This window comes from Hypomesus nipponensis, chromosome 3 (assembly GCF_054491055.1).
Source record: "Hypomesus nipponensis isolate SF chromosome 3, ASM5449105v1, whole genome shotgun sequence".
NCBI classification, from domain to species: domain Eukaryota; kingdom Metazoa; phylum Chordata; class Actinopteri; order Osmeriformes; family Osmeridae; genus Hypomesus; species Hypomesus nipponensis.
In genome coordinates this window covers 5,510,142-5,532,534 of record NC_140363.1, presented here as the reverse complement: position 1 = coordinate 5,532,534, position 22,393 = coordinate 5,510,142, and the positions used below count along the sequence as shown (strand labels likewise).

Genomic DNA, 22,393 nt, shown 5'->3' with positions numbered 1-22,393 from the left:
CGGGCTAGTAATCGGAAGGTTGCCGGATCGATTCCCCACCGTGCCAAATGACGTTGTGTCCTTGGGCAAGGCACTTCACCCTACTTGCCTCGGGGGGAATGTCCCTGTACCTACTGTAAGTCGCTCTGGATAAGAGCGTCTGCTAAATGTAAATGTAGATAAGGATCAGTGGACTTGGTAGCCTCAGGTAGGGACTTTTTATATGTTGTGCATCAAATCTACTGTCTAAGAGCAACCTCCAGTGCTTTGTAGAGTTGCCAGAAACACGTACCCTCTCACCTGGGCATATCTCTGCATCACGTGGACCCTCAAAAATGCATTCCAACAGTGTTGTGTTCTTTTTTGGATCCTTCGTTGGAAAACAGGTTAATACATGAACGTACACAAAATATACATTAAAGCCAGGTTCAAGTCAGTTTTAAAAACCGCTGTTCACTGTAAATGTGCCACCCCTAAATGTTGAAACTCATCCTCCCACTTTGTAGGGAAATCTTCCTGTCTGCTCTGCTGCAAGCACTCATCAGACGTCCCCCCGGTTAGTCATTACTCCTGTCTGTACTCTGAGACGTTTGTAGAGTCTCAGTAGTGGGGCAGTCATGACCCTAAGTGCTCTGTTGACATATGAGGCTCGTGCTGTGACACGTCTGTTTTGTGACAGGCTTGCACACCTTTTGAAGTCAGATTTTTAGTTTCCCTCCAAAAATGTAACAAACAACGTTCCCTACCCATGTTGAAGTCTTCATGTTGACATCTTTCTGGATATGGTCAAATAAACAAGATTCAAATATGATTTCAGCACCTCCTATAATGTATATCCAGATCAGTCATGTTTTCATCACTCTGCAGGAGTTCTGTAGTCAGAACATTAATTTATTCTGAATAGGAAGTATTTAGTAATTGTTGTCCCAACTGTAGCTGGTGGTCATGTGAGCATAACCCCCCTCAGAGCTCCAGGCCTGCAGTAGCATCCAGGGCTACAGATGGAGATCCAACACGGAGACATAGTTCTGTTGCCATGGGCTTGACACCCATGACGACCACGAAGACCTATCACAACTTTGTGAGAAGTTTAACACCACTCTGCCACCTACACTGAGTCTAACAATGATTAACAGTTACACTACAGGAAAACCAGGCAGGATTCATTGCTTTTATGAAAAAAACTTGAATGTGCTTTATTGCTGCAACAGAAGCACTTCTGGCAGAAACTAAAGTGAACTTGTAATCAGTAGAATCTTTGCTGATCTCATTGATACAATCTTAGACATTATACAACAGTTTACTTGCATGATGCATATGCTATTATTTTCATTTTCCTTCATGTTTGAATTATATACTACAAGTCGTTTTCTTGGTAATCTCCCCCTTAAGAACTTTCCAAACACGATGCTGTGATGAAACCAGTGTGTGTTGAGCAGGTGTGGTGATATTTATCAGACATTCTCAAAACTGGGGTATTGAGTGGGAGGGAGATGAAAGGTGAACAAAACTGCCACTATTCTGCTTTAGAAAGAAAATCAGATCACATTTATTGAGAGAGGGGCTGACATTTTCCCATTTTCAAAAGGCCCGACAAATCATTGGATAGGAGAAATCTCAAGTAAAGCTATACTTCCCCCTGGTGGACAGGGAATAGAACTGCAGATGCATTGTGACAGACTCCTCTAGTCAGACAGACGAGTCAGTGAGTCTGACACCTTGAAAACAACATATAATATCATGAGAATGAGATGAGACTCCAACAGTGAAGGAAACCCCCTGGGAAAAGTGAACTGAAAGTTGTTTGTCTGGTTTACGAGCACTGAATTAAAATCGATATATCCTCTCTTTACCTGTCGAGTCTATGGCGTACCACGCCCAGCATCCCATCTCCTTTTAGCTGAGTGAAAACAACAGAATACACTTTCACCACAAACAAGCAGTCAATGAAGCACCAAACACATGAGTACAACACCATTTCTTCACAATTTCATTATTTATTTATTTTCCTAATCTTAGCTCATCCTAATGTTTCCCTAGAACATTCCCAAAAGCTCCAATGTTAGTGTTGTAAGTTCAGAGAAAAGCCTACCTGCACTAATCCCCTATGGGGAGGTCTTTTCAGTTACTCCTCAATTAAAGTGCTTGCAGAACTACTTGATTTAACTGACAAATCCTTGATCTCATCCATCAAACCTCCAAAGTGAGGTGACCATCTCAGCGACTGATCTTGTACACAACATCTCCCACTTGCATGACGCCAGTCTTCCTGACCGTGTACATCTGTCCAAAGAGAGGAGACGTTTGGTAAATGCTTCTCTCGTCCGGCTTGCACTGGCGGTAGCTGCAAACCAAGTTTCATGGACGAGTTAGTCCCCAAACCACGACCACATTATTAATCTTCAAAATTACACCAACAAGATATTCTTCTTTGTAAATAGATACGTGAAAAAGCATTTGACTGCAGATCATGAGGTGGTAGGTGTTAATCTTGGAAAAAAGTGTCTGCCAAATGAATACATGACATTTTTTCAGTCCCAGAAGATTGATCCCTTAACAAGCCTCTCTAAACCAGCGCTCCCCAACAGCACTGTTACCTTTTAAGAGTATCCAGTGGTTCCTTCCTGCTTATCACTCCAGTCTCTGGGTCCACAGTAGTGAAAATGCACCTGATAGGAACAAGACACGCTATTGGCTAGAAGCACTTGATCTTGGCCCTGGCCAAATCCTGCAAGGAGTTTGAGAGGTCAAGATAACCAGGACATATGATCAGAGAGCATTCTGGGTAACAAATACTACAGTACCTATCACAGGCCATAACACGATGCAGTTGGACTTTGCCAATCTGGATGTCGTCCCAGGAATCCTTGCCAAGATAAAAAAAGTGGTTGATGTATAAAGAAAAGTTAGATTCCACATCTCAAAGCAGAACAAATACAACCTTTCAGGTCTGGAGGTCATAAAAAAACGAAATTCAAGATTTGTCAATTAAATACATATTTCAAAAAGTGACATTATTCGCATACATTGTGTTTGTGTGGAAGAATCTGTGAAGGAGATCCTACCTCATCGAATGCTTCACATCCGCTGATGACTATATTGGGTCGGAACCTGCACACCGTTACCTTGCTGTCCAGTCTGCTGCTGAGGTCGTTCACTGACGACTCAGACAACAGCATGATCGGCCCCAGGTCGGAGTACGCTATCTAGCAGTTGATTGTCAAACAGCAACAATAAACAGGCAGCAAAATCGAACAATCTCAAATGTAATGACTAATTTGTGAATGTTGGGTGAGAGTTGAAGCTGTGAGAAGGTTCCTCGTTGTACCTTTGTTTGTTGAGGGAAGAGAGGATGTTTCTCTCCTGGTTTCCTGGGGTTCATTTGGGGTTCAAAGTGCACCATGCGAACAGCCTTCTCTGCAGCCAGGTACCGAGTGAGCCAGCTGGAGACCTCCTCACCACAGTCTCTGCCTTGAATGTCCACACTGAACACTCTGGGACACACACGCGCACACAGACCTCAAGTTTATGTTCAACATCTTGGAAACGTGAGAGAAATAATGTGTCAAATATTGTTCTGAATGTCTGGACAAGAGTATGAATGTTTTTGTTTGTTTGTTTGTTGGACCTGCAGTCCTTGATGGCGTTGTCTGGCTGTGTGACAGGGAACGTCAGCGTTTCCATGTCCGGGGCGTTCAGACACACCTGTTGTCCTTCCACAGTCAAAGCCACCAGGACCAAGCGTGGCTGCTGTCTGCCCGTCACCGTCTGACCATCCTCCGTCACCACCAGCCAGTGCCTGCATATCAGCCAGTTGTTAAAGTGCAAGCCAAGTACGAATACACTTTACGATCCAGTTTTAAACTTCTAGTTTCACTCACCCGTCTGTTTTGAGCAAATCATTTATGGAAAAAAATACTTGCAATACACTAAGTGGTGTTTACCGATCTTTAAGTGCTCCATACTTCAGGCCCATCTCTTGACATTCTGCTAAGGCCACGGATACAGCTTTTCCCGATTTAAGTGGGTGAATTAGAAGCTGTGACACAATTCCGACACGGGTAACTTTCTCTGGCTTTAGTAAGTACTTATACCCAAGTCCCAAACCAACTGCAGTTAAACTTGCTCCTCCAGCTAGCATAAGGATTTTTCTATCTGTAAGGAGATTCTTAAGTTCTCTGAAGTCCATTTTCTTAGTATTCTTTCGACCAGATTGTAAATTTGCAAGCTGAAAATGCGTGTGAACTTTGAACCAAAAAAGTAACAACTCTGAAGGGGTTGGGCTTAAGAAGGGGCTTGTTCCAGCGAGTTAGTGATTGGAGTGGAGAGTTAACAGATTATTGGTGACAAGTGTCTGGTGCTTCTCAATAGGCTATATATTTAGAAAGAGAAGCGCATATTTTGTCGCAGCAAGTATGAGATCCGACTTGAAAATCGCCAGTAATATGTTTGCAAATTTGTGAAGAATCTGGTGATGGAGGCAGACTGATAGGTGCACGCACAGCTGGGGAACCAGTTGAATTGGGAACCAGTTGGAACGTAAAACAGGTGTTGTATCACCCGATGCATGACTCTCTGGATTGGCACCCCCTCGCGGGAGCGCGCGCGATTCAAAGAGTGAAGGATTTCGTCTTGATATCGCATCCAAAAGAAGGGGGGACAGAAGTCTCACATGATACCGTCTTTGTTGTTGAATTCAAAAGAAGGATGTCTGTTATCTGTGTAAATATCAGATGCTATTTTCAACACAAAATCCTTAAAATTCGTCATTCGAACGGTATAGTAACGAACGCGAACCAACATTCTTGCTCCACGACATCGCATTCTGAGGAAATATACCCCAGTATGATCATGATTATTGCTACACAAAATGTATTTTGTGTTTTATATTATTTCATTGTATTCAATATCTTTAATTTTATAGTGTCTATTATTCACAGAGTGTGTGCTGTGCACAAGATGGGGCTAGTATGAGTAAGCACAGTAAGTTTCAGGCATGTAACACTTTCCTAGTCAGGGTTAGCAGGGGGTGCATTAAGCCTGTCGTGAGATGCACCCCCCCTCTATTGTCTGTTCTGTATATCCCAGCATCAAATGATTCTTACTGTACACTGAGGGCACTATAGTATGAGTAACCACAGTAAGTTTCAGGCATGTCACACTGTCCTAGTCATAGTTAACAGGGGGTGCATTGCACTTACATCTAATGGAAAACCTGTCATGAAATGTTCTCCCCCCACATACGTTTCTATCCTTCTACCCCAGCATTATGTACATTTAATAGCATAAATTGAATACCAATACATGTGTATGTATAGGGTGGACAGGTCTGAAAACAGAATAGTCCATGGTAGGTGAGGGATTATTCTATTTTATTTTTTCATTTATTTCATTGACTTAAACAATAAGAATAATATTTCCTTTAAAGTGAGCTGAGCAGTCATCTGATAGCATATTCTGGAAGGCTGTTGTTTTCGACCTGTCTGAGTAACCCACCCTATGCAGAGGCTAACTGCATTAAAATCGCATGCCTTTGAACCTATACATTAGTATGAAGAGCCATGCCATGTGAAATACTTTGTTCAAAGTATTTCACATGGCATGGCAATAATCATGATCATACTGGGGTATATTTCCTCAGAATGCGATGTCGTGGAGCAAGAATGTTGGTTCGCGTTCGTTTCTATACCGTTCGAATGAGGAATTTTAAGGATTTTGTGTTGAAAATAGCATCTGATATTTACACAGATAACAGACATCCTTCATTGAATTCAACAACAAAGACGGTATAATGTGAGACTTCTGTCTCCCCTTATTTTGGATGCGATATCAAGACGAAATTCTTCACTCTTTGAATCGCGCGCACTCCCGCGAGAGGGTGCCAGCCGCTCTTTCACTTCCGATTCTTCAAATCGACCTTTGGCGCAAACCGCCCTCAACCTCATTGATCAACCCCTGAAGCCACGTAACTATGGCTAACGCTTTTTCCTCCCCGACATGCCATTGGCGTGAGCTCTGTTTATGATTCCTTACAATTTCTGTCTTTATTTTAGTTAGACCATTTAATTCTGTTCATTGAAACCAATATCTCATATCAAACCCATAATCTAACCTGTTCATAAGATCTGTTTACCTTACTTGAATACATTCATTGTAAAGATATTTTGACGTGCGTGTTCACTGATGTTACGATTGGCTCTACACTTAGAACGAATTCATTCCTAAAGATGAGACTGATTATTACATGTTAAGTATAGGATTCCCTAATGTCTAAACCAATATTAGGGTGGTGCCCCGAACTTTATGATAAATTAAGTATTTATATTTTAACACGAGGAAACCCCGCTACAACACCCATGACGACCACGAAGACCAATCACAACTTGGTCTTCGTGATATTATTTTCACTTTCCTTCATGTTTGAATTATACACTAGAAGTCGTTTTCTTGGTGATCTCCCCCTTAATAACTTTCCAAACACGATGCTGTGATGAAACCAGTATGTGTTGAGCAGGTGTGGTGATATTTATCAGACATTCTCAAAACTGGGGTATTGAGTGGGAAGGAGATGAAAGGTGAACAAAACTGCCACTATTCTGCTTTAGAAAGAAGATCAGATCACATTTATTGAGAGAGGGGCTGACATTTTCCTGTTTAAATGGTCTGACTGAAACCATTGGACAGGAGAAATCTCAAGTAAAGCTATACTTCCCCCTGGTAAACAGGAAATAGAACAGCAGAAGCATTGTGACAGACTCCTCTAGTCAGACAGAGGAGTCAGTGAGTGACACCCTGAAGACAACATATAATATAATGAGAATGAGATAAGACTCCAACAGTGAAGAAACCCCCCTGGGAAAAGTGAATTGAAAGTTGTTTGTCTGGTTTACATTTACATTTATTCATTTAGCAGACGCTTTTATCCAAAGCGACTTCCAAGAGAGAGCTTTACAAAAGAGCATAGGTCACTGATCATAACAACGAGATTGTCCCAAACACTGCAAGTAGCCAAAACATGAAGCATACATTGTGAAAAAGCTAAACAAGTGCCAAAAGGGAAGACCCATAAGAGCATGCAGTTATACAAGTTACAAATTAAAACAACATGAACCACAAAAGTGCAGGACTGTACCTGTAGAAGAACAATCAACAGTAAAACATTTCACAGAGAGTACAAGACTTAGCTTCGTTATATCTAACCTAAAAGAGCAATGAGTCACTTAAGAGTCATTGTGATCCTGGAGGAAAGTAACAAGTCCAGCCAAGCATTCTTAAGTGCCGTTGTACTCCCGGAACAAGTGCGTCTTGAGCCTTTTCTTGAAGGTGGGGAGACAGTCAGTGTCCCTGATGGAGGTGGGGAGTTGGTTCCACCACTGGGGGGCCAGGCAGGAGAAGAGCTTGTGTTGGGACCGGGCAGTCTTGAGCGGTGGGACCACCAGGCGGTTGTCTGAAGAAGACCGTAGGTGACGGGTGGGGGTGTAAGGTTGCAGGAGAGACTTGATGTAGACGGGTGCAGTCCCGTTCACTGCTCGGAAGGTCAGTACCAGGGTCTTGAATCTGATACGGGCGTTGATGGGTAGCCAGTGGAGAGAGATGAGGAGCGGGGTAACATGGGAGCGTCTGGGTAGATTGTAGACCAGGCGGGCCGGCGCGTTCTGAATCCTCTGAAGAGGGCGGGTTGCACATGCTGGGAGACCAGCGAGTTGCAGTAGTCCAACTTGGAGAGGACCACTGCTTGGACTAGCAGCTGGGTGGAGTGCTCAGACAGGTATCTCCTGATCTTCCGGATGTTGTAGAGGGTAAATCTACAAGACCGGGAGACTGCGGCGATGTGGGCCGTGAGGGAGAGCTCGTCATCCATGGTAACCCCAAGGTTCCTGGCAGAGGATGAGGGGGTCACCGTCGCAGATCCCAGGGTGATTGACAGATTGTGGGAGATGGAGGGTTTAGCCGGGATGATGAGAAGTTCAGTTTTGGCGAGGTTCAGCTGGAGGTGGTGCTCGGTCATCCAGGCGGAGATGTCTGCGAGGCAGGCTTCAATCCTAGCTGAGATCCCCGGATCAGTCGGGGGGAACGACAGGTACAGCTGGGTGTCGTCGGCGTAGCAGTGGTAGGAGAAGCCATGGGAGGTGATGATTGGTCCAAGTGAGGTGGTGTACAGAGAGAAGAGGAGGGGTCCAAGGACGGAGCCCTGTGGGACACAGGTGGAGAGCTGGTGAGGGTCAGACAGTTTGCCTCCCCAGGAGACCTGGTAGGATCTTCCCGAGAGGTAGGATGAGATCCACTGGAGTGCAGTGCCAGTGATGCCCATCTCAGAAAGTCTGTAGAGCAGGATTTGGTGGTTGACCGTGTCAAACGCTGCAGAAAGGTCCAGCAGAATGATGACAGATGACCTCGAAGCCGCTCTGGCAGACTGGAGGGCAGTGGTGACTGAAAGGTTTACTAGCACTGAATTAAAATCGATATATCCTCTCTTTACCTGTCGAGTCTATGGCGTACCACGCCCAGCATCCCATCTCCTTTTAGCTGAGTGAAAACAACAGAATACACTTTCACCACAAACAAGCAGTCAATGAAGCACCAAACACATGAGTACAACACCATTTCTTCACAATTTCATTATTATTTATTTATTTATTTTCTTAATCTTAGCTCATCCTAATGTTTCCCTAGAACATTCCCAAAAGCTCCAATGTTAGTTGATCCTTTCAGTTACTCCTCAATTAAAGTGCTTAAAGAACTACTTGATTTAACTGACAAATCCTTGATCTCATCCATCAAACCTCCAAAGTGAGGTGACCATCTCAGCGACTGATCTTGTACACAACATCTCCCACTTGCATGACGCCAGTCTTCCTGACCGTGTACATCTGTCCAAAGAGAGGAGACGTTTTGTAAATGCTTCTCTCGTCCGGCTTGCACTGGCGGTAGCTGCAAACCAAGTTTCATGGACGAGTTAGTCCCCAAACCACGACCACATTGTTCATCTTCAAAATTACACCAACAAGATATTCTTCTTTGTAAATAGATACGTGAAAAAGCATTTGACTGCATATCATGAGGTGGTAGGTGTTAATCTTGGAAAAAAAGTGTCTGCCAAATGAATACATGACATTTTTTCAGTCCCAGAAGATTGATCCCTTAACAAGCCTCTCTAAACCAGCGCTCACCAACAGCACTGTTACCTTTTAAGAGTATCCAGTGGTTCCTTCCTGCTTATCACTCCGGTCTCTGGGTCCACAGTAGTGAAAATGCACCTGATAGGAACAAGACACGCTATTGGCTAGAAGCACTTGATCTTGGCCCTGGCCAAATCCTGCAAGGAAATTGAGAGGTCAAGATAACAAGGACATATGGTCAGAGAGCATTCTGGGTAACAAATACTACAGTACCTTCCACAGGCCATAACACGATGCAGTCGGACTTTGCCAATCTGGATGTCATCCCAGGAATCCTTGCCAAGATAAAAAGTGGTTGATGTATAAAGAAAAGTTAGATTCCACATCTCAAAGCAGAACAAAATACAACCTTTCAGGTCTGGAGGTAAAAAAAAAAAAAAAACGAAATTCAAGATTTGTCAATTAAATACATATTTCAAAAAGTGACATTATTCGCATACATCGTGTTTGTGTGGAAGAATCTGTGAAGGAGATCCTACCTCATCGAATGCTTCACATCCGCTGATGACTACACTGGGTCGGAACCTGCCCACCGTTACTTTGCTGTCCAGTCTGCTGCTGAGGTCGTTCACTGACGACTCAGACAACAACATGATCGGCCCCAGGTCGGGGTACGCTATCTAGCGGTTGATTGTCGAACAGCAACAATAAACGGGCAGCAACATCGACAAATCTCAAATGTAATGACTCATTTGTGAATGTTGGGTGAGAGTTAAAGCTGTGAGAAGGTTCCTGGTTGTACCTTTGTTTGTTGAGGGAAGAGAGGCTCTTTCTCTCCTGGTTTCCTGGGGTTCATTTGGGGTTCAAAGTGCACCATGCGAACAGCCTTCTCTACAGCCAGGTACCGAGTGAGCCAGCTGGAGACCTCCTCACCACAGTCTCTGCCTTGAATGTCCACACTGAACACTCTGGGACACACACGCACACACAGACCTCAAGTTTCTGTTCAACAACTTGGAAACGTGAGAGACATAATGTGTCAAATATTGTTCTGAATGTCTGGACAAGAGTATGAATGTTTTTTTTGTTGGACCTGCAGTCCTTGATGGCGTTGTCTGGCTGTGTGACAGGGAACGTCAGCGTCTCCATGTCCGGGGCGTTCAGACACACCTGTTGTCCTTCCACAGTCAAAGCCACCAGGACCAAGCGCGGCTGCTGTCTGCCCGTCACCATCTGACCATCCTCCGTCACCACCAGCCAGTGCCTGCATATCAGCCAGTTGTTAGCGCAAGTACGAATACACTTTACGACCCAGTTTACACGAGTATGGTTTAAAACTTCTTAGCTTAGCTTCACTCAATTTTTTGCCCGTCTGTTTTGAGAAATGTGACTTGCAATACACTATTTATACACTGTTTACCGATCTTGAAGTGCTCCATACTTCAGGCCCATCTCTTGACATTCTGCTAAGGCCACGGATACAGCTTTTCCCGATTTAAGTGGGTGAATTAGAAGCTGTGACACAATTCCGACACGGGTAACTTTCTCTGGCTTTAGTAAGTACTTATACCCAAGTCCCAAACCAACTGCAGTTAAACTTGCTCCTCCAGCTAGCATAAGGATTTTTCTATCTGTAAGGAGATTCTTAAGTTCTCTGAAGTCCATTTTCTTACTATTCTTTCGACCAGATTGTTAATTTGCAAACTGAAAATGCGTGTGAACTTTGAACCTAAAAAATAACAACTCTGAAGGGGTTGGGCTTAAGGGGCTTGTTCCAGCGAGTTAGTGATTGGAGTGGAGAGTTAACAGATTATTGGTGACAAGTGGCTGGTGCTTCTCAATATCCATATTTAGTATGGAAGAACAATATTGAGTATGTCCCATAGTGTGTCAAATGCAGTAGGATTATGCTCAAAAATACCAGGCTGTCCTTCTGCATCCGGTTGTATTTTTCAGTATGCAAGCTTGCTTTTTTTAGGGCTATTCCGAGCCATGCCATGCTATACCGACGATGTGCGATTTCATGTCAATCCCAAATATTTTTTCCTGGAATGCCATATTCTCATTCTGTAAATCTCAAGTAGTCCACAGATCCGCAGACTTCCGGACCAAACCAACAGTGTATTGACAATAAAAATATATATGCCTAATAACAAAAATGTCACTTGTCTACGTCTCGCTTTAGATTTCTATCAAATGAGGTATGGTCAGTGTGTTTCAACAAAAGCAATTACCCCTAGCACGTAGGCTACGTCAGTGGCAGGATTTCAAGTGACGTAATGGCAGAGCTGACCTTCCATGTGAAACTATTTTTGTCATTGACAAATACGGAGGTCTATGGGCAGAGTAAAAACAGCAGATGCTAACTCCACGGGGAGTCAACAATACAGGGACTTGTCAAACGGGCTTTCCTTCTGTCGTTTTCCTGCGCACGCCTAATAGATGCAGGCAAAACACATGGGAACCGAGCCAGCGAGAGCGGCTTGGCTGGACATTGCTATGACACCCAAACTCAATGACATTTGATAATGAGAAGGAAATGACACCCATGAGGCACTAAAATATATTTTGTATTGATTTTACTAAATATAGGTTGTTGTTGTTATTATTCTCAGATCCTTGCTACATTTATCATACACAGGACATATTCAGAATATAGTACATTTCATGAGACGGATGGAGACACATCAACACTGAACAAGTCAATTCACTCATAATCTTTAATATTGTGAGTAGAAACACCATGCTTTGATTAGTTGTAGCCTATAGCAGTCAACACTTACCCCAGGCACACATGGAGAGTTACAAAGTAGCCTACGCAAAAATGTCCCTGCTTTTACTTAAGTGTGTTTGGTTCTTGAGTATAGTACACGAGTGATCATTTTGTTAAGTAGCACATTGTATCAAGAAGCACAAATAATCAAGGCACTTTGTGTCTGCATCAGTCTAACATAGTGTCCACGCAACAGACGTGGTCGTGTCAGTCATCGGCAATCACACACGGCCGATCTTGCCCGTACCTGGGCTCAAACTCAGCACCTCCAACTCTACAAGCGCGACCTCTACAAGCTACACCAACACCAACGATTGACTGGCATGAGAGGTTTGTGTACATACTAGAGGAGTGAGTTGAGCTCATCCACATTGGCTACACTCACACAGGTGCTCTGTGGGTCCCTGGTCCCTAATGGACAAGCACACCTCTTATAGGTAGGTCATTCTGAGTGGTAACTCTTTCTGCCAGGACACGGGATGTCTGTTTTCGGTCTATGTGACGTTCCAGACGGGCCATCCGTACGGGGCCACGTCCCCTGGTCAGACGGAGCTGCGTCTCTTGAAGACCGTGAGCGGGGACAGGAATCGCAGGCCTGAGGAGATGGAGCTGACGCTGCAGTGGTGCCTGCTGCACACGCAGCCCACGGTGCCCGGGTCCAGGGGGTGCGGGGATAGGCCGGCCTGCTCCATGCACGCCTCCGAGAGGGACAGGTCGTCCTCGCGGCCCGTGTACCACAGGCAGGAGCACACAGTCTGGAAGTGCACCACCTCCGTGTAGGCGTCCTTGATCCCCCGCTTGGCGCCGCGGCCGGAGGAGGAGGCGAGGGCGACCGGGGGCGGGAGGCGCTCGTCCCGTCTCGGCCTCCCGTCGGAGAGCAGGGCCCTCTGCTCGGCGTCCCGCCGCTCGTCCTCGGCGTTCATGGTCAGGAAGCGCAGCACCACCAGGTTGAGGAAGGCCCCGATCACAGTCAGGCCCGTGAGGATGTAGACGAAGCAGAAGGCCACGTACCTGGGGTCGTTCTGCAGGGCGTGGTCCTTCTGCAGCGCCACGTAGTCCCCGAAGCCGATGGTGGTCAGCGTGATGAAGCAGTAGTAGAAGGCGTGGAAGAAGCTCCAGCCTTCGTACTGGGAGAAGGCGAGAGCCCCGACGCACAGGGTGCTGATGCAGGAGAAGAAGCCGATGGTCACCATGTTGGCCATGGACACCTGGGTGTGACGCAGTCCCAGGCACTTCTTGACGCTGTGCAGCAGAAACCTGACAAAGGTATTGATCCGCTCCCCCAGGCTCTGGAACATGACCAGCGTGAGAGGGATTCCCAGGAGAGCGTAGAACATGCAGAACAGCTTCCCTGAGTCCGTACTGGGGGCAGCGTGTCCATACCCTGGGGTCAGAGGTCACAGGTATTAGTTGAGTTCAGAGGTCTTGACTAATAGAACCAGGTTTAGTTTTTTACATATACCATATGTAAAAATATGTCTTTACATACAAAACAATCTTTTAAAAATATGAACTTTTTGTTCCCAAATAACTTATAGATCGTAAATTAATATGCTGTTGAGGCTATTTATATGAAAAATGCAATTTGTAGAACCTCAGGTGCTATAAAGAGTCAATAAATAACTTAAATTTTTCGGTTTAGCCTGTGTGATTCCGATTAAATATACATATTGCTGCGGATGAGACACGTTTTACTAGGTTTTTATTTTACTCAGTGTAAACTACTGATCAGAAACAGGAAACACAACTTGTCTTACCTATAGTTGTTATCACAGTGATGGCGAAGTAAAAAGACCCGGCAAACTTCCACTGGACCCCAGCCTTGTGTGGCTTTAACTGTAAAACCACCACTTCAATCTCGTCATATTTCTCTTTGGTCAAATTATATTTTCGCATAAGTTCGTATTTCCTGTCATCTATCTTCTTCTTCTGTGTTTTTTCCTGTTTAGATTCCAGGGTATCAAACACGGCGGCTCCAACCAGCAGGTAGGTTAGAATGCTGATGATGAGCGCGAGGGTCCGCGCGTTCTGTTTTTTCATTATAAAGACACTTAAAAGACAAAAGTTTGATTGCAGCTAGAGAAGGGAACTGAAATGTCCCATGTCTAAACTGACTATCCTTAGCAATGGAAAACAAGCTCGAGCACCTTTAGGGACACCGCATATGCTCTTCATATGGAGCTGTTCTTTCAGAACCACCCCCGTCACAGGGGGGTGGCGACCTTATTTGGCCAATTCGTCACGAGCATATTTGGCAGGTACTCAGTGGCCTTGGTCTTACGGTGGATCATATCTTATATTAAGATGTTATACAAATAATATAATATTCCCAATCACATATGTCTTATTTGGTACAATATGTCAATGTAGTCTACAAAAATGACCTTTTCATCAAGTAGTTCTGAACACTTTCCAAGGACATCAAGCATGATGTGTGCTTTCAACCGAAAAGACAATATTTATGCTGGAACTGGACAACGAGATACTGTTTCCAGGCTTCATAAGCGGTTGTCTAGCAACACAATTTGCAAACACTCTTCTTGTTAATAAATTATCACAATCTTTCAACTCAAGGTGCATCCTTTCCATTGCAATTATGTTTGTAATTACTTCCAAATGACTCTTGATCTTAAAGTATGAATGATTATATTTACTCAACATGAGATGAGTAACTGTACAGGTAAGTGTGGGATGCCGTTACAAAAGTCGTTTTTGTAGATAAAAGTTATGACATTTCGCACTTTTGAACCCATTTAAAGATAATTTTACACGCATCGTGTTTATCGGTTTGCAACTTTTATGGTTTCAAAATGTATATGTATAAAGATGTGCACCAATTTGTGTAAAATTTGTCAAAATACGAGACAAAGTCATTCTAATTTGGCCACACAAAAACTGAAACTAAAATGCATGATGGTTGTAATAGTTTGCTCAGTTTGTTTTTTCAATCAATTACAAAGATAACATGCTGATCAAATTAGCCATCCCAGGACTCCTAGAAACGAAATACAGAAGTTTCTCCCCCAGTCACCTCTACGAATTAAAACGTGTTCATTCGTATTACAAATTAAAACATTATCCAGGAGAAAATAAAAACATTGATCTCAAAAACGTTCACTTTCCAAAATATTACAAGCCAAATCACTGTCAAAAGTCAAACACTTTACTCAACAAGACTACAGTTAGAGGTGTTGTCTGCTGTAGTCTTTACAAGGCCTCAAACTCATCCACCCTCTGCTTGGTGTTCCCCATGCGTATCTGCCGCAGCGTCTTGTACTTGTCGCGGCCCACGCGCACGTTCTCGCTGTGCAGGAGGTCATTCTGGGTCTTTCTGCTGTCGTCCCGGGCGTCGGCCAGCTCTGAGCTGAGGGCCTGGGAGCACAAAGAGACACTGTAAACAACTAGCAACTTACTCCTTATTCTGGATTTTACACCACCAGGGTTTTGAGTAGAGAGTTAGAGGAGTGTAGAGTAAAAAAGACAGGAGAGTAGAACACAATGTAGAGTAAAGTGGAGAAGTCATGTGTTTGTTGGAGTCGGGTTTGGCTTTAAAATAACTCTTCTTCCTCTCATACACAGGCAGCCAGACACACACACACACACACACACACTTAGCCCTCTCTCACCAGCAGCTGCTTCTGCACGCGCTCGTTCTTCTCCGCCTCCGTGACCCGATCCTCCTCCTGGCGGTGGTCGTTGATGTCCTGCGTCTGCAGCTCAGCGCTGTAGGTGCTGTGCTCCTCGCTGTGCTCGCCGTTCTGCTCCTCGTGGTCGCTCTCGCTGTCTGAGGAGGAGGAGGCGGGGGCAGGAGGCGCCGCCGCGGGGGGAGGAGGAGGAGCAGCCATCACCAGGTGCAGCTCCTCTCTCGTCTTCAGGAGATCCTCCTGCACCTCCTTAGCCTGGGGGGACAGAGAGGGGGGGACGGACAGAGACTAGTTTAGGATCACTCTGGTCGTCTGGGAGTTATGTTTGGCTGTAATGAGGGGACCTCTGTGGAAACGACCCCTCACTTTTATTTTTTTGGGGGGGGCATTTTTGCTTTGTAATAGATTTAGAGTGGAATGACAGGAAAGTCAATGAGATAGATGGCCAAGGTTGGACCTGAACCCAGGCCCCTGCGGTAAGTGCCTAACAGATGAGCCACCGGGGAGCCCATCCCCTGCCTCTGCATGGGTACAGAGGGCACATATTTATACATACCAGCCCAGACTCACCCACCCCAGGGTTTGACCTGCCCAGACTCACCCTGTGCTCCCAGGAGTCAGCCTCCTCCTCCTTCGCCCTCTTGGCCTCCTCCAGGATGAGTATCTTAGTGGTGTACTCTGCCAGCTCTGCTGTCTGCACACACAGGATAGGAACGCAACAATGGCAACTCTTTCATTTGATTGTCTTTCTAAGTTTCTTTCAAACCAAAGCATCTTCTGTTTTTTTCTTGAAAGACGGTTACATATAGGTGTGGTTTATCTAAAGAAGACTACAAATGTGCATTTGGTGTGAAGAAGACTACAAATCCCACAAATGGTACAAAGCCTTGCGACTGCAGCCTGACAGGAAGCTCTGCCTCTCCCTGAACCCACCAGCTGCTCCTGGCTCTTCAGCTGGTCCTCCGCCTGCCGGGCCAGAGCCTCCTTGGCCAGGACGGCCTCCTGCCTCTCAGCCTCCAGCCGCGCGGCCTCCTGCTCCACCCTCCTCCGCTCCTCCTCCAGCCGGGCGGCTCTCTCCAGCTGCTCCTCCATTTCTGAGGGACACAGGAGCGCCATGTCAGCACTCGAGGCTTGTTTGGTCCGGGTTTGGTAGAAACTCTGAGGTCAATGTTTGGTAGAAGACTTTGTGTTTGACCAATGTTCAACTAAAGAGCACTTTGTGTTTGAGAAGACTAGTGTTTAAACTACTACTAACAATGTGTTTATTTAGCAGATGCTTTTATCTAAAGTGAAATACAGGGAAGGTGGTCTGCAGTCAAAAGCTCGACCACCTAGCTATACCAACCCCTCAACACTAAGTGTTGAACTCCAACCATCGCTTTTCTTTCCATAATTCCTCATGGATTGATAAAACCAATGTTTTGTCTGGATGGTCTCCCACGCAGTCTCCCAGAGACGGTATAAACCGGCCATCCTTTCAGATGTGGTGCAGTGAGTTACCAGCAGGGGTCAGCACCTCTGCAGCCCCTGGGCTCACCTCTCTGTGCTTTCTTCGTGGTCTCTTCAAACTGGTAAAGCCTCAACATCAGGTCCTGCTTCTCCTTCTCCATGTTCTCCTTCTCCTTCTCCATGGCCTCCCTCTTCTTTTTCTCACTCTCCAGTTGAGCCCTGCCGAGGTGTTGAGATTAGACTGACTCACGCACAGAGAAGGCGGTCCACAGGAAAGGTCTACACCTCCCCACCCCATCCCCTCACCTCCCTCGCAACCGACCTCTCCCTCTCCTCCCCCTTACCCTCCCGAACTCTCAATCTCCTCCACCCCACTTTCCCCCCCTCCACCTCCTCAACCCCCCCCCCCCCCCACACATCTTCAACCCTCCCCCACGTCTCCAACCCCCGCCCTCCCCCGTCCCCCAACCTCAATACTAACCCTACCCCCCTCCACCCCCACACACCTCTCCATCTGTTTCTGGTTCCTTCCCTCGCGGGCCTGGGCCTTCATCTGCTGCACCTCGATGGTATCGGCCTTGCGCCGCTGCATGTACAGCTCGTGGTTCCCCATGCAGAGCTGCAGGATGTTCTTGTTGACGCGCAGGCGGGCCGCGTAGAACAGGAAGTCCTGGAGGGAGAGACGCCAGGAAGAATTTAGGCTGGGTGTGGTTATGATGGCAACCCTCTCTGTGACGATATCATCCGCACCGGTGAGGTGTTGGGTAAGTCAGAGGAACACAAGAGTCATTTACTCACTGGAGCTTTCTTATCTATGGGCTTGATGATGAATTTCTTATCGTTGAATGAAATGTTCCTGATTTCACTCCAGGGGAAGCCAATCTTTGGTGTTAATCTGAAAGAAAAGAAGGTGTTAATTTCAAGAGTCAACTGTGTACTGTGTTTGAATCGACACAACTAGGGGAATGACCTTGTCATCACAACAACCAGCTGGTCACACGCTAGCACGGCTGTGTTGCAGACTTGTGGAGGTCGGTAACTGGGGGTATTGAACCCCGGGGCGCTGCCCAGGTACACGCAAGGGGTCACTCAACAACCAAGCAGGACAGGAGGCCAAATGTGATGTCATTAGTCTGTCACATGGCATTAGTTTAGTTTAGAGATATTACAAGGATTAGAATTAGAATTAGAATTTCTGTACATTTGCTACTGAGCCATTTGGGAGGCTAACTGTGATTTGACCCATGTCATTTGTTTAGTTCGACTAGAGTGAGATAATATTTTTAATTATTTCAGTCTCATAATACTGGATAGTTGAGGAAGCTTAAGAATCATTTATATGCCAAAAACTCTGTTAATATGTTATTAACAATTAACTTAAAATTGAGAGTATTTTTGGGTTTCTATATTATATATATATTATGATGTTAGATGTTTTATGTGTTGGGATATTTACTTATCATCCTTCTCATAGATGTTGAGCCCGAGAGCATCCACGCCCAGCCACAGGTCAGTCCCTTTGCGGTTCTTGATGTCAAAATAGTTCACGCCATACATCTCCAGGTCCTGGGCGATCTTCAGATACTCCACCATGGAATCCTCCCTGCTCAGCACGGATCAATGGAGAACACTTGTGAGAGTCATGAATGGATCAATGAAATGGGGAGAGGCTCCATCATTCAGATGAGATGTGATATAATGATGAGGTTAGCGAGCGCTTACTTCAGCATGTTCCTGTGCTCCTCGTGCCAGATCTGGATGCGTTTCTCCCACTCCTCCTTGGACAGCTTGTGTTGGTCCAGCACTCTGACGAGGGAGGAACAAGATCACGGGTGAGTGTATGGGAGCAGAACTACATCAGGAGTGTTGGAACCTGCTCCTTCATTGTCCAGGTGTCTCAGGGTCATCAACATATCTGATGTAAATACTGGATATTACACCAGCGTTTTACACCCCCTAACCATGTTTCCAGTACACTTACTATGCATCATAATGCTGAGGACCAACTGTGTTTTGCAGTACTGTACACTGTATGTTGTAGATTTAAATTAGTATTCAACTCAAACCTTCCATCTCCCACGATCTCTCAACACTCTCGAGGATCATGTTGTTACATTACACTACATGTTCTTCTGGCTCTACCCATTGGCTCTTATTTGCTTTTTCACAGTGTATGCTTCATGTTTTGGCTACCCGCAATGTTTGGGGCTCTCGCTGTTTATGATCATTGACCTATGCACTTTTTGTAAAGCTCTCTCTTGGAAGTCGCTCTGGATAAAAGCGTCTGCTAAAAGAATAAATGTAAATGTAACTCGGAGTTCTGTATATCTTGTACATTGTGTTGCCTTATATATAAACTGTTGACTCTGTAGTATATTTTGTTGCCCCTCCTGTGGTAACAGGTACATTTCCCCTCAAAGAACAATGCTGCTTTGCCCTACCCTGCTCGAACTCTGACCCTCCCCTCACCTCCTGGGCAGCAGGCGCTCGTTGCTGAGGTAACCGGTCTGGTGCACATCTTTGTTGTAGTCTCCGAACTTGGCCTGGACGGAGTAGGAGGCCAGCAGCACGGCGGACTCCGGGGGACAGTACACCTCGTCACTCAAGATGGCCTCCTTCACCTGCAGGAAGAACATCTTCTGGGTGATCTCCTGGATGAGCTCCTCAGACACGTCCTCGGGGTAGAATTTGGCCCGGAACTTGAACTGGAGGGGGTTCTCCTTCTTCACGTCCTGGGCTGTGACCTGGCGAGGGGTTAGGGGGAGATGGTGTGATTTATTATTGTGGGTGACTGTGTCACTGTGGTTTATGCATAGGTGTGGTCTGTGTGGGTGGATGGCATTTGTGTGTAGGCCTATGTGTGGTGTGGTTGTGTACTGTATGCATGTGTGTGTGTGTGGCTGGGGGAGGTAGTGTTGTGGAACAAACACATACTTATATACTGGACATACATTTCAAATATAATGCAAAGAACATGTTTATTAACCTTTTTCTCAAATTTCAGCCATGTGGGAAATCCTTTACTGTCCACAAACTGCAGCCCAAAGTACCAGACTTCCCTCAACCCCACAGTCCTAACCACCTGAAACACATGAGACATGAGTCACAGCAGAAATCACCTTGACAAGCACACTAACAACATTAGGATTAGGATTGTTGTGATTGTGATGCTGGTTGAGAGTCTGTGTCGTGACGGACTTGTTCAAAGAGCTGTTTTCCTGTGGTGTTGGGATGGAAGGAGAACTCCAGCTCCGCGTCCATGGTGGTCACTCGAACGTTCACCTGCAGAAACAACATGGTAGAGAGAGGGAATCACGTCACTTCCACGTATCAGTCGCACGTCTGCTGCTAAACTTGACGGTCCACGGGACTCAAGCGATAATGCAATGCAGGATGTACACTGATGGCTGTCATTGCTCACATTTACGATCCGTCCTACAGTTTCCATCACGGTTTTAGGTCATGCTAACATCAAGTGTCCACGTTTTGCAACACCAAACACTAGACACGTGAACTTTGAAGGGATTGTATGAACTCGCTGACTTGATTTGAAATGATTGAGAGTTGCCTACAGATGGGAGAGTTATTCATGAATGTAGACCGAAAGCCTCTATCCCTGAACGTCTCTCTTACCTGACCTGCCACCTTCATAACATGTGAGACACATGAATAATTGGCCAACTGTTACTTAGGAGTACTGGCCCTTTAATGTGTGGCACTCAAATGCTTTGCTCATAAATCATTTCTAATTGCACACTATCTCATTAGACTTTGGACTTGCTTTGCAAGGTGCCAAGAGGTAACTTAAAAGTAGATAAAAAGCAGTCAGTGCTCGCCAGCCAAGCAGGCTCCTAAGGTTTCATAATGACAACATCTCTTGTCTCTCATTACGCTGTTGTTCAACTGCTGTTACACATGTAAAAACCAAGGCAACAGGACTCGAGGATACATCTCAATCTCTTCCTGTAGATATCATTGTGTGGTCTCCTGTACAATCAATAGACTCTATAGAAAGCTACAAGGGGTTTCGGAATAGTGGGGAAACTTGACTGAATTGTATCTGCTTTTCCTTTGCAAATTCATAACTTATCCATTAACCTTGACAGTGTGGAAGCATTGCACAACCCTTTTATGAACTCCAGAGCAACACCTGTTATAAAGATAGCCCTCCTGAGCTTAGCCAACACTCTGGAACATCCATCTTTACGATCGCCATGTTTCCTAACTAATTCCACCCATCACATTTCACACACTTGAGAGATAAAGTCTTCTACTTTCACATTAATCAGTTGCTTTAAAATTATTCACAAATTATTCAAAAAGATACATGTTTCCATTAAACATATCACAATCGAGAAAACTTTTGCAATATGAGGTCATATGTAATGTAAATCAACTGCCCCACTTCATAACCCTCTGGCAGGGCATGGCTTATCCTGTAGTGGCTGTATGTACAGTAGAAACCACGTCATCCGTCAATTTGACCCCTGTGGTAAGACATTCTCCTTGGGCAGTGTGTTTCAGGTGCACAAGTGTTCCAACTGACATTCCTGTCATTATCCTGGAGAACTGTATCAGAGACACAGGTACCACAGGCTTGGTCAACCAGGGGCTATTGCTGGGCGCTTTCTCAACCAGTTACTCATTTATATCCAGCTTGTCATTTTGAAACTGTCGACTACACAATACCTAGTCCTTCGCTCGAGTCACCGTGTAATAAATCACGTTGAACACTAGACATTGTAAATACGGCTCGTTGTAAAAGAATATACATCCTTGACGTACAGCGGTGAATCTCATATCACCTGAATATGAGATTCACGGCTAGCAACACTTATGTCACAAATTGTGACTGAGTAACTGCTGTGCTGAAAAAAAGAGGCAGACTGTGCTCTGGTTAGCCAGTAGAACGGCATTGGGTGTGGGTCCAACTCTGTTTAGTTAATAAGTTTCAAGAAGGTTGAATCCTAAATGAAATTGACTAGGGTAGAGTTTCAAACTCTCAACAGACTATAGAATTCTCTGTGTTTAACACTTGACCAACAATAATTGTTACACAGGATACATAATTATGATGAAGGGAACAGTTGGTTGTTGATTATGCATCGAAAATGTAATAAAGGTATTAAACATATTAACCAAATATTAACTTCTTAATTTAATTACCTCATCATACATTATTCGTAGTCCTGGTGACTGATTTGTGATATTTTTACATTCACATACACATAGTCGTGCAAAGCCTCACCGTTTTTGGCATCTTGACTGTTGATGTTGCAGCGGCTCCCGGTGAATAGTGCGTTCTCCTCGGGATCGGGAATCGTAGTGGTCTTCACCCTGTGAAACCGCTCCCTGATAAAGAACGCGAGTCCTGCCCAGGGACTCCAGGGAAGGGCGCGTGTCCTTTGAACTCCGTTGTAGATTACTTA

The 22,393-nt window shown here is 45.2% G+C and overlaps 4 protein-coding genes across 7 annotated transcripts; all 4 read right to left on the bottom strand.

Annotated features, from left to right (window-relative positions):
• Nucleotides 1-1,504: 1,504 nt before the first annotated feature.
• Nucleotides 1,505-4,295, bottom strand: LOC146299516 (mitochondrial amidoxime-reducing component 1-like). Of its 3 annotated transcripts, XR_014733254.1 has the most exons (8): nucleotides 3,924-4,289; nucleotides 3,608-3,778; nucleotides 3,308-3,473; nucleotides 3,045-3,185; nucleotides 2,784-2,845; nucleotides 2,577-2,648; nucleotides 1,833-2,323; nucleotides 1,505-1,697 (listed from the first exon to the last, which is right to left on the bottom strand). XR_014733254.1 is itself a non-coding variant. In XM_084683215.1 (7 exons), the coding sequence occupies exons 1-7, from the start codon at nucleotides 4,166-4,168 to the stop codon at nucleotides 2,163-2,165; spliced, it is 957 nt and encodes a 318-aa protein (XP_084539341.1). In that variant the 5' UTR covers nucleotides 4,169-4,295; the 3' UTR covers nucleotides 1,505-2,162. The 3 variants fall into 3 exon arrangements, 2 of the variants coding, with proteins under 2 accessions (XP_084539341.1, XP_084539340.1); XM_084683215.1 differs by having other exon boundaries at nucleotides 1,505-2,262; nucleotides 3,924-4,295; XM_084683214.1 differs by having other exon boundaries at nucleotides 1,505-2,323.
• Nucleotides 4,296-8,582: 4,287 nt separating this feature from the next.
• On the bottom strand, nucleotides 8,583-10,831 carry LOC146299515 (mitochondrial amidoxime-reducing component 1-like). 2 transcript variants are annotated; one of them, XM_084673212.1, is made up of 7 exons: nucleotides 10,519-10,826; nucleotides 10,192-10,362; nucleotides 9,901-10,066; nucleotides 9,638-9,778; nucleotides 9,372-9,433; nucleotides 9,165-9,236; nucleotides 8,583-8,910 (listed from the first exon to the last, which is right to left on the bottom strand). In XM_084673212.1, the coding sequence occupies exons 1-7, from the start codon at nucleotides 10,761-10,763 to the stop codon at nucleotides 8,784-8,786; spliced, it is 984 nt and encodes a 327-aa protein (XP_084529338.1). In that variant the 5' UTR covers nucleotides 10,764-10,826; the 3' UTR covers nucleotides 8,583-8,783. The 2 variants fall into 2 exon arrangements, 1 of the variants encoding a protein (XP_084529338.1); XR_014729823.1 differs by having other exon boundaries at nucleotides 8,836-8,910; nucleotides 9,165-9,295; nucleotides 10,519-10,831.
• Nucleotides 10,832-11,674: 843 nt separating this feature from the next.
• Nucleotides 11,675-13,915, bottom strand: kcnk3b (potassium channel, subfamily K, member 3b). The gene is made up of 2 exons (XM_084683232.1): nucleotides 13,629-13,915; nucleotides 11,675-13,255 (listed from the first exon to the last, which is right to left on the bottom strand). The coding sequence occupies exons 1-2, from the start codon at nucleotides 13,909-13,911 to the stop codon at nucleotides 12,414-12,416; spliced, it is 1,125 nt and encodes a 374-aa protein (XP_084539358.1). The 5' UTR covers nucleotides 13,912-13,915; the 3' UTR covers nucleotides 11,675-12,413.
• An 870-nt stretch (nucleotides 13,916-14,785) lies between these two features.
• Nucleotides 14,786-22,383, bottom strand: ezra (ezrin a). Its single transcript, XM_084673161.1, has 13 exons — nucleotides 22,213-22,383; nucleotides 20,163-20,246; nucleotides 19,951-20,046; nucleotides 19,434-19,708; nucleotides 18,687-18,770; nucleotides 18,421-18,567; nucleotides 17,763-17,859; nucleotides 17,471-17,634; nucleotides 17,053-17,183; nucleotides 16,449-16,609; nucleotides 16,117-16,209; nucleotides 15,498-15,770; nucleotides 14,786-15,243 (listed from the first exon to the last, which is right to left on the bottom strand). The coding sequence occupies exons 1-13, from the start codon at nucleotides 22,222-22,224 to the stop codon at nucleotides 15,079-15,081; spliced, it is 1,782 nt and encodes a 593-aa protein (XP_084529287.1). The 5' UTR covers nucleotides 22,225-22,383; the 3' UTR covers nucleotides 14,786-15,078.
• Between the last annotated feature and the right edge of the window lie 10 nt (nucleotides 22,384-22,393).